Genomic DNA, 17553 nt, shown 5'->3' with positions numbered 1-17553 from the left:
AAAAAACTAATTTTTTTGTTTTTAGCTATTCTTTTTTAGAAAAAAAATCGGAAAAACTGGACATGTTGGGGAGATGTTCTGTTTTTTATTACCAACAAATTGTTTTTTGATTTAAAAAAAAAAGTTAAATAGTTTTTGAGATTAATTAAAAGTTCAATTTTTTCAGCTATACATTTTTTTAATGTCTATGATAATTATACAATTAAAAATTAAAAACGCTATAATTAATATTTTTGCTATCTGTCATTTTATATATAAATATTTAAAAAATTTGCATTATCATTGCTGGTAATATTAGATTTTTAAAAATAATTTAAAGAAAAAAAGTAAAAATTTTAGAATTTGTTATAGTCATCAAATTATTTTCTCGTCGTTAATTTTCTTCTTTTTTCTTCGGGTTCTTTTTTTTCTCTTCCTGGTCGATTATCCTTGTTCTTCATCTTGGTCAGAATCATTTCAACATATGTATTTCCAAGAACTTTCCTATTTAACTTTTTTCGGTAAAATTAATACTTTAGCCACAAATCGCTAAAAACCACTTTTTCCCTCTTTCCCCCCTCGACGCACCCTTTTCCGGCTAAATTCAGCTGTTTTAAATATTTTTCCTGAGTTATACACATTTAGTCCTACACAAAAGAATGGGTCCGATCTTGCAACTAATTTTTTCCTTAACAAAATGCAAATCATTTAGTCAATGTTCCGATATCTAATTATATTTTATCTACGAGTAATATCAATAAACAAAAAATCTTAACGGGTATCATCCATAGTTACATACATACATATTATGTCAGTTCTTTGAAAATACACTAACGTTCGTTCAATTTTCAATAAGTTCTTATTGCGCTGCACTAGCGCCGCTGAGTGGCACCCTTTGAAAATTCACTACTGGAATTGTCAACAGAGTGAGAACCACGTCTCAAAGTAGATTGACAAGGATAATAAATGCCGAGACATGGTCATAATACGCATGTCTTAATATACAAGAAGATTATACTATACCACTTTTAAATAAAGTTAAAACAGTATATTTTGTACAAATTACCATTTTACCATTTAAAAACATTTTTATCATAGAATTAACGCAAAATTATATAATAATATTAATCGTTTGAACGTTAAAACAAAATAAAATTTTATTTATTTATTTTAAGCACATGTGAATGTGAAATATAAACACATCATTGAAGCAGCTAATTCCGATCATGCGCATTGAATACCAGGCCTCTAAAATGGTGTTTTCTCTGTCAGCTGTTTGAATATTGTATTTTCATCTTTGTTAATCTACTCTGTGACGAAAAAATATACATACTTAGTATACGCTGGGCTCATCTATTTAAAATATATGATCTAAGGTGGCACCTCGACAAAGACAATAATTATTATTGTCTTTGATATTTGTATGTAACAGGTTGGCTGATAAGTCCCCGGTCTGACACATAGATGGCGTCGCTAGTATTAAATGCATATTATTTTTATATAGTACCAACCTTCAAATGATTCGTGTCAAAATTTGACGTCTGTAAGTCAATTAGTTTGTGAGATAGAGCGTCTTTTGTGAAGCAACTTTTGTTATTGTGAAAAAAATGGAAAAAATGGAATTTCGTGTTTTGATAAAATACTGTTTTCTGAAGGGAAAAAATACAGAGTCCGGAAACTCATTATCAAGCCAAGTTTTTGCTTCCACTGTATTTTTTCCCTTCAGAAAACAGTATTTTATCAAAACACGAAATTCCTTTTTTTCCATTTTTTTCACAATAACAAAAGTTGCTTCACAAAAGACGCTCTATCTCACAAACTAATTGACTTACAGACGTCAAATTTTGACACGAATCATTTGAAGGTTGGTACTATATAAAAATAATATGCATTTAATACTAGCGACGCCATCTATGTGTCAGACCGGGGACTTATCAGCCAACCTATTATGCCATCATAGTTTTATGTGTGTGCAAATAAAACAAACATACAATATCACACATACGTACGCATACAGTCTCAAAAAAAGACAAGACCTAACTACACGAAAAAATTACGACAATTACCGAAGTAGCATCGTTTCTGAATAATGAATATAATCCATTTAACGAATAGTACGATCATTGATCTACGTATATACATACAGTCCTATTACTTTTTCATTTTATTATTTCTTATACTGATTTAACTAAGTCACAATTATTGATTGTTTTGTTTATTTGTGATTATATTGTCAGATCTTTTATATTTGAACGTTGATAATAGAGAAAAATCAATAATATTCACTGCAAAACTTGCTTAGATGGTGTGTGCATAGAAAAAAAAAAATTATGCTTTTTCGAAACAATTGTTCGATGACAAAAAACAGGTGATCGTAAAGCGTCGTTGTACACCGGATTTAAAATTAATACAAACCAAATGTTGTAGACGTAAAAATCAATTTTAAGCGGATTTTCATTGAAATTATAGACAATATATCTAACGAATGTCGTGATCGTTATAAAAATCTGAAAGAGTTAAAATTTTTTCAACTGCCATCATGCGAAAATTTTAATAATTATAATGAAAATTTTCGGGTTGAATTAGTAGCGCAATTTGTTAATATTTATAAATCACACGACTTTTACCTAGATCGCCTTATCAATGAACTCAAATGTGTTTATAAATCTACCGAATTCAAAGTATTTACAGAATTATAGAACATTTTGACGAAAAGAATATAAATACAGTTTTTCTGGCGTACTACGTTTAGCATAATTTTTTTTTTTAAATTTATTATATAAATAAGTGAAAACAAACGATTGACCGAGTTAATTGCTGAAATACCATGTATAAAAAGTCTTGATTACGAAATCGTTAATTTTTTTCACGGAAGTAAAGAATGATATCGACTCCTCTTACACACAAATACAATACGTGCATACATACTATTAACGTCCTAAGTACGCTGTAAAAATTTCAGCTCGATTTTGAGTTATCTTAGTAACAGACGGACGGATAGGCGGACGACTAATTAGGTGATTTTATGAACACTGATTAATATTACATATATCAATATTTTGTTGGTAACAGCAATATTTTTAAACGTTACAAACTTGGAACTAAACTTAGTATACCTAGATATTATATTTCATATATACATGGTATAAAAATAGTTGTTTTATCTATTTATATGACTGAAAATTACAATTAATATATAGGAAAAACTGCAAGAAATAATCATTTTTATTAATAATGTTATTAATTTCCATAAAAATTAATGTTAAATTACGGTAACATATTTTCTTAAAGTTTTCATAATTTTAGAAAATCTTTAAAAAAATTTAATTTTGACTTCTTAACGTGATAAAAAACAATTTCTCAAAATTTTAAGTTAATTATAAAGTTTTTAATTCTGTTTTTTTCTCCAACGCCTTAAAAACCTGAACGAACAATAACTGTATTGTACTTATGTCATCATTTTTTTACACTAATCTGACTCGTGCAAAAGTAATAATCAAGGGACAATGAAAAGTAAACAAAACACAATTGCGATTTATATGTATACGAAGCGCGACGAGATTACCGAATACCCCCGAAACAGTGATAGGGTTGGCCGACTGTTCGGTCAAAGTCACAATTGGCACATCTCTAATATTTAATCATCGCTTACTAAATCGCTCATATCTTGGCAACGAAAAATTTTTATGGTTATTAAACATAGATTAAATCGGATTGTTAGAAAAGAGCTTTCTAAAGAGTTTTTTTTTTTTAATCTTTGAAAGTACTTTGAGCCTTGGAGGCGAAGCTACACCAATATCTTAATGTGAGCCCTGATAGACTTTATGTTTAGTATGAGCCCTGATAGATTTCAAAAGGAAGAATACAAGGATAACAAAGTTTCTCTTGGGATATTTTGACGAAAACACAAGTGTTGCGTTTGTTTTTTTTATTTTGCAATAAAATTAATATTAGATAGGATAATGGCTTTTTGTGAAACTTTTTCTAACCTATTCCAATATGTTCTTTGTATCATTCCGACCAAGAGCTCTTAAGACCACAAAAATTTTTATCAAGTCGTTTTCGAGCTACAGGCGATCAAAGCTACGAATATATTATAATTTTAGTGTATGACTAGGAAATTGGTTTTCTGTGAAACTTTTTCAAACTGCCATCAAAATGTTCTTCAGATTACCATACCAAATGGCGCTACAGCCCGGGGTGGGCCTTGGCCTCCTCTACAATACGCCTCCAAGCAAAGCGGTCCTTGACTGCAGATCCCCATCCAGTGACTCTCATCACCTTCAAGTCACCCAGCACCTGGTCCAACCATCTGAGTCGAGGTCTTCCTCTTCTTCTAGTGGCATATATCTTTGCTTCAAGTATTTTCTTTGGCATTCGTGTGTTTTCCATTCTCTGAACGTGTCCGAACCACCTGAGTCTTTGTGATTTAATGAACTTCACAATGTCTTCTCCCTGTAGGATTTCAAGGATTTCTCTGTTGGTTCGGATACGCCAGTCATCTTCGTTCTCTCGGATAGCCCCATATATTCTTCTTATTATTTTCCTTTCAAATCTCCTGATTCTTTCTTGATCCTCCAATGTTAATGTCCAACTTTCACTGCCGTAGGTAATAATGGGCCGTATTAGAGTTTTGTATATTGTCATTTTGGTCTTCCGGGAAATGAGTTTGTTTTTCAGGAGTGTGATGTTAGCAAAGTAGGCTCGATTTCCACTTCGGATCCTTTCTTTTATGGCGGCACTAGTTCTTCCTTCGTTGTTTACAAGCTCCCCTAGGTATTTAAATTCTGCTACCGCCTTATATGTTATGTCGTCTATTGTCAAGTCATCCATCGTCCTCCGATCTTGTGAGGCCGAGATCTTCATGTAGACTGTCTTGCTTTCGTTAATTACCAATCCCAATTTTTAACCATTTTCCTGTATTTCTCTAAATACTTCTATCAATCTGCCTTTGGTTCTAGCAAATATACCTACGTCATCAGCGTATGCACATATTTGTGACGACTTGTAGAATATTGTTCCCCTTTGATCAGTGTCTTTTATGGCTTTGTGTAAGGCTATTATAAACAGTGTTGTTGAAAGTCCATCTCCCTGCTTGACACCAGTTGTAATGTCAAAGGGTTCGCTCAGCTTGTTGTTAATTTTTACTTTTGCTTTTGTGTTTTCCATGGTCATCATTGCTAGGTTGATTAAGATTGTTGTTCTTCAGATTGTTCTGATTAAATACTCTCACGGCCACAAAATTTTTTAACGATTAGTTTTCAAGCAACGGGCGGTCAAAGCGATCCATACATTATATTTATAGTACCTATATGATTAGGAATTTGGCTTTCTATGAAGCTTTTTCAAACCAGAAACCCTTACCACTGTAAATAGACACTTCCAGTAAATTTTTGATGTACCAAAAACACGTCGAATTGATTGCAGTGACCAAAAAAATGATCCCTATAATAAAATATTCACATTTGAAAGTGTTTTGCAGTAAATATACTCGCCTAAAAAATTGTGACATTAAAACACTTCAAAATCGTGCGCCATGACTCATGACGTCATCTGTTATGACAATTCATAAAATACCAAAGGGTTTATACAGCTAGAGAACGCCAGGGTCCAAAACTTGCGATATGATGAATGAGAAAGAAGACTGTTAGTGAGTTCCCATGTGACCTTGTCTAATCTATATGTCATTGGCTACATATTGTTTACATCATTGCTATTATTTATGGAATATTATTCAATACATTAAAAGTTATTCAAAAAGTAGAAACGTCAAAAGAAACTTTATTTACATAACAAACACAATATAAACAGTTTAATTTTTAATAAAATTAACTAAAAGTTTTATTGAGTTTAATTATTATTCAAATTTAAGTGCACTTTCATCTACCAATATTTCAATTACAATATTTCTGAAAAAACAAATTGTGTACTTAGTATAAACTGCGGCCACATATTGGAGAATATTCAAATCTGCATACTTAACACTTCTTCATTTGACAGAAAAAATAAAACAAAAGTGTATATAATGTATATATAACCTCTTTGTACAAAACAAATATAATAGCAGACACAAAATCTCTATGCATCATATGATTATGACATCACTATGACAGGGACACAGGAGAATTCACTGGCAGTCTTCTCTCTCATCCACTTACAGGTTAGCAGAGCCCTCAGGTTCTCTTTGTATATAAACTTTTTGGATTCAAAACCATTCATAATAGATGCTTATATTACCTTGCAAAAATTTAAACGTTAACATTAAATTTTTAGTTAAATGAACGGCTAAAAAACGGTTTCGCTAGCTTAGATGACATTTTTTTACTTTTAACTTAAGACAAAAAAAAAAAAATGGGGAAAAATTATTTTTTTAGAAGTGTCTATTGTTTAGTAAGAAACAGCAACACTCCGCGTTGGCAGGTCACAACTTATTTTTGAATTAATTAGATCCCTGCAAGAGACCAAACCGCATTTTTTTAAACCAGAATAATTAAATATCACAACTGACAAGTTAGTTCGATTAATATCGAACAGCATACGTAAATAATTAATATCTTTTTTAAATAGATCAGTTCAAATAATCGAGAAATGATTCCGGATACAATAAACAGCCATAAATTACTTAAAGATCTTAATAAAGAAATTCGTCACGCAGAAAGATTTATAATGACATTAAATCCTCCAAAACCTGAAAGAGAATCGAAAAGGAAAAAACGGAAACCTGTTAATAAAGATTTTGTCGATTATTCGCAGCCTCAAAAATTACAGGTAAGAAAAATTGAAATATCAAAGAGTTTATTGATCATAAAATATAATAAATCTAAGTTGTAATCATATTTCCCCGAATATATAATCTTATTCACTGTATCGAAGGTCAATGGGTAGTTGTAAGGGTACGTTAGCGTTATAATTCTTAGAGTAGAATACACTAGATAAGGGTTTGAAAAAAGGGGTTTGATGAGTTTGACCGCTATGTGTGTGTGTGTTTGTCTGTCTGTGGCATCGTATCGAATAAACGGATGAACCTATCTGGATTTTTTTTGATTCTTTTGAAAGATTATTTAATGGGGAGTGTTCTTAGATATGTTTCAAGTGCAATTTTAGGGTCCTGTACCCGAAAAAACTGAAAAAAGGCGATAATTTTCAAAACATGTTCAGTTTGGAGAAGGCTCTACGGATAAAGGTAATTTAATGGACAGTGTTCTTAGATACGCTTCAAGTGCTAACTTAAGCTTCCGTACCCGAAAAATTTGTCGGGGGTTTTTTAAACTTCATTTGTTTGTATATGGATTGTTTTGAAAAGCATTGCTAATAGAGAAACACTATAATAACTTACAAAAGAGATAATAATAATGGAGATTCCTGGTTCATGAATGGTGTGGTACGTTATTTACTCTTGTTGTTGCAAACACCCGCTTCGCTGGGATTTTTTTCTAATTATAAAATCAATGATTTGTATTTAACTCAATTACATTTCATTATTGGCATTTTTAATTTTTTTTCTTTATTGAAAAAAATTTTTCCAACATACTCACTATGCTCGCAAGGGTGTTTCTGGACCATGAGGCGCCCTTTGACCTTGGCTCCGCGTTGCAAACTACAGCTATAATTTTTTACTCCGTATGGTTGAGCTTCTGTGGTTACAGAATCCTTATGTTTGGTGCACATTTAGAACATATATAATGATTGTGCGTACATGTTGATCTCAATAATACTTCTGCGCATTGATTGATCCTGAATATTACGACTGCGCATATATAAGTCTCACATTAGCTGTTTCGAGGGTTAACTTTCTACAAACACATTGATTTTTTATACACCCACATACGAGCAGTTTGCGCCCGGTTTCGTGAAAATCGGAGTTGTAGTTTTAAATTCCGATCTCAAATGCTTTATTTCCTCAACTATACGTTTTCATTTAAAAAGACAAAAAACCCATTTCAAAATAAAAATAAGTGAAAATAAACAATTGACTAATTTAATTGTTGAAATACCACGAAAAGACACTGTTGATTACGCAATAGTATTTTTTTTTAAGTAAAGAAAGGTGGCCACTCTTAGACAGCCAAACATACATACATGTCACATACACACATAACTGATATTCCCATATGATACATACAATTTAATTTGTACCTAATTTGCCCTCACGGGTAAGTGATGTTTACGAAAAAAATGTTTTAAACAAAAGTTGTTTATTTTTTTTATAAGGAACATTGTTGCTGTTAAACTTTTGTCCTGTCTCTAACGGTTTACAATTTGGATCCTACGGACCCAAGACCCAATTGACCTATGTTGATCATTTACAAAGTTAGCTTCACTTTTTACGTTCTGAGAATGTTATAAAAATTTCAGCTTGATATCTCTTTCCGTTTTTGCGTTATTGTGTCCACGGACAGACAGACGGATGGACAGACAAAAGGGAAATCGGAAATGGATTTTATGAACACCTATATCAAAATTTTGTTGGTAACATCAATGTTTTTAAGCGTTTTAAACTTAGGACTAAACTTAGTATACCTTGATATATTTCATATATACATAGTATAAAAATTATTAAGCATCAATGAGGGAAAATATGATCTTAAAGATGGACTTCTGCTGCTCACAATTTTTTTATTCCTAAAATTATCTTAAATAAATTTTTCGTAATTTCAGTATTTTGCAACTACGAATTACACACCACCTACGGAACAGGCCACCGCGTCCCATCAAGGAGGTACTGTTATGCGTTTTTCATTAGGACCTCAAAATATGGCTTCTGTTGGTCCTCTAGTTCAAGAACAGGTACAAGTACCTCAACCATTTAATACCAAAAGATCAGTGTATGATTTTGAGGATGGGAGTACGCATTCAAGTGATGAATTTAATATGGTAATTGCTGAAAATTATAATTCAAAGAAACGTTCTAAAACAGCACATATTCAAGCAGAATTTAATTTAGTTTCAAGTGAGTATCATTTTTCATATATGCATGAGTTCGATATTTCAATCACAATCTTTTCATGTACTTGCTGAACTCTGCAACCGGGTCTGCGTCCAGCGAAGCGGGCGGGGTAACCGATATTTTTATAAATTATTGCCTATATAATTGTACAGTTTCATTAAAATCCATATAGTAGTTTTCTAAATCGTCCAGTGAAGCGGGCGTAATGCAAATATCTTTATAAATTATAGCCTATGTTTTATTAGCGTTGTTCTGTTCTTTACCGTGGATGGTGTTTTAAGTTTTATTTAGTTAAAACACGGTAATCTATCCGGATTCACCATGGTAACGTTCAGTGGTGTAGTGATGTAAATGATCGCTGCTTAAGGCGCAATTCCATTGAAGCAACACTGAACGACATGTGGCTCGATTTTTGTTGCCAAGTGTTGCCTATTGTAGGCGTGCGACAATGTGTCACAAAATTCAATTAAATTTTGCGTGTTCAATCGTTGCCCTACCTCGCATGCGCTTTCTCGTAGATGAGTGTGACATGCGGCTAAAGCGATTCCATTCAGGCAACTAATAGTTTGGTACATCATGCCATTAAAAAAAATTGCGGCAGCTGCTCATTTGATAATCGCTTTGAATCGTAAATGGAAAAGAAAAAGGCTACGATATTAAAGAAGAATATGTAGATGATTAAAAAATTCAGTATAATTTGTACAACTAGTTCCTTGCTGACGATGATTTATTTCGAAATTCTACACAGATGAGTAAAAAAGATTTCCAGTACTTTGGAAAGCAATACCTACCCACCTTTTTGCGGTCGTGATGAAATGAACATCGCAAATTCTTGATATGTTTATCTTCATCAATGTACAATTTATATTTAAATAAATTAACCATTTATTTTTACCTCCATCACAGTTCTATAATTATATTTACTCTATAATTGTTTTAACTTATCGTTTGTAATTCTTTTATCTTTGTATTCGGTAATTTTATTATACAATAATTCGGAGAAAATATGATAATCTTCTATAAAAGATATGCTATAGGCCGCACCGATTCGTTCACTGTTGAACAGACGGCGACACGTGAATTCATGGCGTCAATGTCTCATACTACATGTTGCCTAAACGTTTCTTCAGTGGAATTGCGCCTTTATATTCCACAATTCGTATTGGTTTTTAATAATAACGACTTAAATATTTAAGTTTTAAGAGAATTTTCGGTGAGGGTGGGCGTAACGATAGAGGTCTTTGTCTTGTAAACAAAGTCTGTCCATCAAAATGGCAAAATAATTTAATTTAGAATAGATGAAAATTAGGGGCAATTTACGTGCGTAAACGATAAATTAGATGCACAAACGATACTCTAACAATTGACACTAAAGGAAGGTTTGCTAGGATTTAATAACCTAGCAGTATGCCACATAAAAGTAGATATTTTCTTTTTTCCTAGGCGAACATTAAAGTGCTAATTGAGTGCTTCCGAAAACCTTGAAAAATTTAAACTATAGAATCTAAAAAGCTCCTAATCTTCACCTAATCCAAATTCAATATTTTTAAGTTGGGCTAGTCAATAATTATTTTGCTTATGCATTTTTAAATAACTTGGGGACCAGATGGTGGATGCCATCACGTGAACACAAGGGCCAAAATCCCGCCTCTGGGCCTCGACCCCATTAAAAGCATGACCAACGAGTGGTTTAAAGGTATGATTCATATGTTGCGACTGACGCAAACGTTTGAAGCGCACTGCTGACGCATACTTGACTGTTTCCTATGCTGTGGCTGACGCAAACGTCTGACACGCACTGCTGATGCATACTTGACTGTTTCATATGATGCGTTTAATATTTGTCTGTGTTGTTGCGTCTGCTTCAGTACTGCTCTGTGAGAAGTATAGCCGCACGGCTTGTTTCAGCTGCAGCCGCAGCGCACCCAGAGATGCATCATAGACGATGCTTGCTTTAGCATGATCTTTTTAGATGCTATAGTTTAGATTTTTCAAGGTTTTCTGAATAACTAAATTAGCACTTAAATGTTACCATTAGGAAAATGGAAAATATCTACTTTTATACAACGGACGGTTAGATTATTAAATTCTGGCAAACTTTTTTTTTGTCCATTGTTGGAAAATCGTTTGTGCATCTAATTTATCGTTTACGCACCTAAATTCCACCTAAAAAGCTCCTAATTGTCACATAATTCTAATTCAATATTTTTTAGTTGCGCTTGCCTTTTTTTAGCGGTGCAAAAAAATTACAAGCTTGCAAATATTGTATATTTTTCACGAAGAAAAGTGTGGCTTTAAATCTACGTTTTTATATTGCTTTGATGTCAATAAAAATCTGTATTTTAACAGTTTGAGATATATATAAATTTAAATGTCTAAATTTGGTATTGGGACCTAGTTGGTACAATTAATGGCAACAACACTAAGGCAATATTTTAAGATTTTTTACATTTTACTTTAATTATGATAATCCAAAGAATAATCATTTTTGACGTTTACTTTCGCGTAGAAAGAGCTTCCTTAGACATATTAAAGCTTATTGTGAATACGGCATGCTATGGCAAGAAATAATTTTGACTGATACTGATAACATGCATTGAGAAAGTTGCATTGAAAAAGTACGCAGAATAATACTCCGAATAGTACTATGAAAGAATTTAATCAAAAATGGATCGATGCTCCAATCTACCAATTTGAAGCTCCTAAAAAATTCACGATTTTCGTCCTACAAAAGTTTTACTTCCAAACGAAATTTTTATTTTAGACTAATTAATCAAGAGATCGAATTTGTAGAAAATAGAAAAAACTGAAACTTTCAGTGGACCCCATTATGTTTGATGTCATCTGAACAATTACGATCGACAGGTAGTAAAATATTAGTAAAAGGGATGATTTCTTGACAGTTTTCCGAATTCGATGCTACCCAGAAACAAAAACCGACAGAAAAAAGTTTCGGTAGAAAGTTATCGATAATAAAAGATCTATCGAATAAGTTGTCTATCGAATGAGTTGGGTTTGATTAAGATACGTTGTATAATTACGAGAAAATCGCAAAATACCGTCAAAAACTTTGCATAATTACGAGAAAATCACAAAATACCGTCAAAAATGACGGTTATTTTTTTTTTTTTTAAAGTAAATGGCTCCATATTTGGTGAAATAACACCCTTTGTTAAGTAGAAAAAAATTGTTTTTGCAAAATTTTAAAAATTATCTGATTTATAATGAAATTACAAGCCAGCGACTGAATTACCGGGAATCCACTGTATATATATATAATACATACAAAGTGAATCAATTAAATCTATAATGGCTAATAGCTCGTTTTTTATTTAACCAATCAAAAAATAACTAAAACAAAAATTGTAGAGTTTGTTGGGGGGTTAGAGTTGATGTTCTGACATCAGATAGGACCCAGTTCTTTGGGTTACTTTAATAGCCAATTGAAATTGGCATACTAAACGGTAACATATATTAGCACTTTAAATTAGAAAGTTGATCCTCATAAGAAAACTAACTTTTTTCAATTTAACAATCCCTTTAATGGGGCTGGTATGAAATTAGGCACAATAAACTAATATCTTGAAAGATCGAATATTGCCAATCGGTATGCAGCTTCTAGTAGAGCTGTTCTTTTAGCCTTTCAAATACAATTTTTTTGTACCACAATCTATTGGATCAATTTTTTTTTAGAAAATGTTTTAGAAGAGCGTCGATCAAAATCTACATCTAACTTGGTACCGGTAAATGGATCAAAAAAAGTAAACTCGAGAGTTTTTGGAATCGCTGTTCACGATTTCGAGGTCAGAATGTTGATGTGTACTTCTCCTGCTAGCCTAAAATTGCAATATTCTATGAATATTCAATAAAATGGATCAAAAAAAGTATACTTTGCGGTTTTTGGGATCACTTTTTCATATCGATAATTCATAGACGAAGCATTTTTTTGGTTTTTTTTTTTTCATCTAAAACACTTGGACTACTTCTAAAAATCAGAGTCTATATTTATCAGATTTTATGTTTTTATTGTAGCCGTGTTCTTGTAAATCAATATTTCAAATTTTTACCGTGAGGCTATGTTTTGGACATTTTTGGATAAAGCTCTTGAGAAGAATTGTTAATGACCCAAATTTTTGAAAATCGTGAATGTGCAGCCAGAAAGATCTAATGAGAGTGATAACTATTCAGAAAAATTTCTATTTTATATAAATGTTCGGTATTCATAAGAATTCACTTGAACCACGACAAGTTAAAATGTTCAAAAATCACCTCTGAAATGGATTTCAATAATTAGCCTATTTGTACATTTTGATCTTTGCACCTTCCAGAACAGAACATTTAAAAAACAAGTGAAAACAAACAATTAAATGAGTTAATTGTTGAAATACCATGTATAGACTGTATTGATTACATTGTCACATTACACATACATACATGTTGCCATACATACATAACTGATATTCCCATGTAATACATACTATATAATTTGAGTCTAAGTTGCGTCCTCGCGGGTAAACAGTGATGTTTACGAAAAAATGCTTCAAACGAAACGTTGCTTATTTTTTTTATGAGGAACATTTTTTACATTTAAACTTTTGTTCTATCTGACGGTTTGCAAGAAGGGTCCTACGGACCCAAGACCCAATTAACCTATGTGGCCCATTTACGAACTCGACCTCACTTTTTATGTCCTGAGCACGCTGTAAAAATTTCAGCTTCATATCATTTTTCGATTTTGAGCTATCGTGTTGACAGACATACGGACAGACAAACGAAAATGGACTAATTAGGTGATTTTTAAACACCTATAAAAAAAATTGTGTCGGTAGCATCAATATTTTTAAGCGTTACAAACTTGGGACTCAAGTTAATATACTATGATATATTTCATATATACATGGTATAAAAATTAACGAAATAGATTGATGTAAAAAAAAATTCCTCATTTTACACTTTTTTCGTCTAAAATTACTACTCTATAGTTGTTGGTCTCTCAACTGATAATTTGAAGAAAGTGAAATAATTAATATTCCCATGTTTAGTTTTCAGGGAATTTTTACGAAACTGAACAAAAATATAATTAAATAGATTAACTTTGAATAATTATCTTAAGCTCCATTTCGCACATTAAAAATCCCGCTTTCGATAGTTTTATGGGGCTGAAGAGGGTTCTTATTTTTTTGACAACAATTTTATGTCTTCTAATCTATTTTAGAAATCGTAGATAAAAAGAAAATCAAAAATCAAAGTTTGACCTTAAACAATTTAGTTAAATAAAAATGAAAGAAAAGATGCAAAATTATGGTGATTTTTAGTGTTTTTTGTTGTTTTAAAAGTGTTCCTATTTTTGATATGTACAATGTAAAGAGTGGCTAACGTGCAAATTGCACGGTGCAATTGGAGTAAAGGGTACTGGGCATTTATATGTTTATTGTTTATACATTATAATTATACACTTATATAATTTTCCTTACATAACTGACACATTTTTTGAAATAAAAAATATGTGGAATTATTAGTTGAACAACAGATTTGAATAATTTTCTCTCTTGACCTAATTGAGTCAAGTATCGAAATTAACCTTAAAAAATTCTATATTTTGGGAGAAATTGAAGTGGATCTTTTATTGGTATGCATTGTAAATTTTTCAAAATTTTTTAAAATAACTTTACAAAATTTAGTTTTTACCTCCAATGTAGCAATTATTCAATTGCTACATTATATATTCAATGAAACAATTTTGGATTTATCGTTAATGTTTGCTTAAATTTACCTGTATTCCTAAAATTTTTAATAAAATAATGTGACATAAGAATAATTTAAATATCAAAAATTGATATCATTTCGCGAAATAAGATTTGCTTCCTTAACTGAAAGTTTAAATGCAATTAACACAGTATGCATGTGCAATTAAAATTATTCCTAAAAATTTGAAGGTTATATAATAGACTACAATTAGATTCAATGAATTTTAAATTTCAATTTTTTTTTTTTTTTTTTTTTTTTTACAAAAAATTAAAATATTTTCGAAATTTCGAGTACTTAATACGTTAGCTCTAACTTTACATTCAATGAAACGATGTTCCTGATTGCGACCTGAATATCTGGTAGATATTCAAATAATTTCTGCGTTTTTATACCATGCATATATGTAATTTGCAAGGTATACTAAGTTTAGTCCCAAGTTTGTAACGCTTAAAAATATTGACACTTGTTTATTAATGAATTTCGATTATTTTATACCAGTTAGAGGTAAATATAACCTCAGAATTTACAAAATACAAGTGTATTTATCGATTTTCTTTTTTTATTAACAGTTTTATAATGTAAGTAAGGAAAAACTTTTTTGTATATTACAAATTTCCAAGAGTCAGGGACGCATTTGAAAATTGAATAACTTTCTAACCTCAAGTATTGACAAGATATTCAACCAGCTGCAAGCATTGTTTTTGTCTATCTTCGGGGGTGGAAAAGCGGAGCGACAAAGTAGGGATGACTAATCGAATATTTTCAAATATACCCAAGTGGGGTATCAAATAAAAGAGTATGACATGTACATTACAAAACTGTAACCTCTACGCAAGCATACATGGGGGAGGGATGAAAGGGGGATGTTGCCCAGCAAAGCGCGTAGTTCACATCGAGTATATCTCTAAGAAAGATATGTGCAAAAAATAACGTACTTCATTGAACATTGTGATTCATTGAACTGAACATATTCGAATTACATGAACAAAATTTTTTTTTTTTGGTAATGTTCCGCGACAGAATGACGATTCTAAAAGGGCCCTCGAAAAACCTGCATGCACGATATTCTGTATCAATAATTATTTTTTGTAAATTATTAATTAAAAAAATAAATAGTCTTTCCACACATACGATAGATACATGTTGGAAATAGGTTTTTGGGAGAGTGCTCGAGTTTATCGATTTTTATGTTTATGTGTGTAGAAAGTCGAATAACACCAAAATCAAAACGCTAAATACAAACCTCCTCGTGGGATAAATGGTTTTTTGTCTCGAATATGTAAGAAAAACTGGCGAAATGTTTGTAAACTAAAAAATTGGAATATGTTCATGAAAATATAGTTATTAGCTTCCATAAATAATGTTGATTAAGAATAAGATGAGTCCGTAACGGTTGTGGATGTGAAATTTGGTGTTTGTTTGAGAGTACGGAATTGATAAATTTGAGTAGCATCTAAATTTTTAGAAAATTGAGGGGCGGGTGGTATCTCTTTGGATCATTCCATAAAAATAGGGTGATTTATGAACTTAACTTGTGTTAATGATAATGAAATCCCAATTTATATTTATACGTCAGTCCAATTCCGCAATAAAATCGCCAAACGCGATGTAAAGCTGCTTTTTGCACGCCTTAAGTAAGTGTGAAACTACGTTTTGCAAACAAAAAAAGTTGTACCGCAAATTTTAGGACTTTTTTCAGTTTTTCACCTATTACGCAGGTAGCACAACTTTTTATTGCTTGCAAAACATATTTTTTCACACTCCCCTAAGGAGTGCAAATAACATATCAAAGAAGCAGCTTTACATCGCCTTTCATCTGCCATTTGTACTAGTATTCGAAAATTTCTACTACTAGTAATTCGAAGGTATTTCCTAGAAAAATTTTTTTTTCGTTTTTTTTTTTCCAAAAAATTTGCATAATGCTCACTAATTTGAGTTACCTACAAATTTTCATTTGTATATCTTTTATACTTTTAGAGAAAATATTCAAAGTTTTGCCCTAATTTGCCTCACGAGAAAACAATGATGTTTACGAAAAATTATTACAAACAAAAGTTGTTTATTTTTTACAAAGAACATTTTTTACATTTTAACTCTAACGGTTTAACATAAGCTACTAATTTTAACTATTACACATACGTAGCTGTGGGTTGGCTTTAATTGTTTAAAATTTAATATGCTTTCAAAATGACAGTAGCAACTAGTGCCAAAAGCTGATATAGTTTTTGAATTGAACTGCAAAAACTAAAGAAAATCGAAAATTTTGCAGTTTTTCACTGATTACGCAGGCAGCACAACTTTTTTTTATGCTTGCAAAACGTTGTTACTCCCCTAAGGAGTGCAAATAACATACCAAAAACGCAACTTTACATCGCGTTTTGCGATTTTATTTATTTATTTTCTTTTTTGTATAACTTGTAAATGGTGCATTTTAGGATATTGATGCTATGGAACTTTTTGTTCCTTTTCTATATAAAAAAAAAAAAATGCATTTCATAGCTGAATCCTCAACGAAAATAATTAGCTTTAGAACGTTTGATTCGGCCTAGTAGGTTTTTACAAAATTCCATTTTGTACTAAATGTCTGAAAAAAATTTGTTGACTTTGAGCAGCTCGCAAGGTCTGAGTTTTTATCTGATCGCAATCTGCTTGACGAGAATCGAAAGGGTGAAATGCTATGGAACTTTTTGTTCCTTTTCTATATAAAAAAAAAAATGCATTTCATAGCTGAATCCTCAACGAAAATAATTAGCTTTAGAACGTTTGATTCGGCCTAGTAGGTTTTTACAAAATTCCATTTTGTACTAAATGTCTGAAAAAAATTTGTTGACTTTGAGCAGCTCGCAAGGTCTGAGTTTTTATCTGATCGCAATCTGCTT

At 31.5% G+C, this 17553-nt stretch overlaps 1 protein-coding gene across 1 annotated transcript in view; it reads left to right on the top strand.

The window, feature by feature from the left end:
• The window catches only part of LOC123302095 (lysine-specific demethylase 7B-like), an 83596-nt gene that overhangs the window by 43547 nt on the left and 22496 nt on the right, over positions 1-17553 (top strand). The window contains exons 7-8 of the mRNA XM_044884881.1: positions 6547-6747; positions 8638-8929. Of these exons, the coding sequence (XP_044740816.1) occupies positions 6547-6747; positions 8638-8929 (493 nt within the window). The remainder of the gene's footprint in view (positions 1-6546; positions 6748-8637; positions 8930-17553) is intronic.

This window comes from Chrysoperla carnea, chromosome X (assembly GCF_905475395.1).
Source record: "Chrysoperla carnea chromosome X, inChrCarn1.1, whole genome shotgun sequence".
In the NCBI taxonomy this organism is placed as follows: Eukaryota; Metazoa; Arthropoda; class Insecta; order Neuroptera; family Chrysopidae; genus Chrysoperla; species Chrysoperla carnea.
The sequence above is the reverse complement of the archived record's forward strand: the minus strand, read 5'-3'. Positions and strand labels throughout refer to the sequence as shown.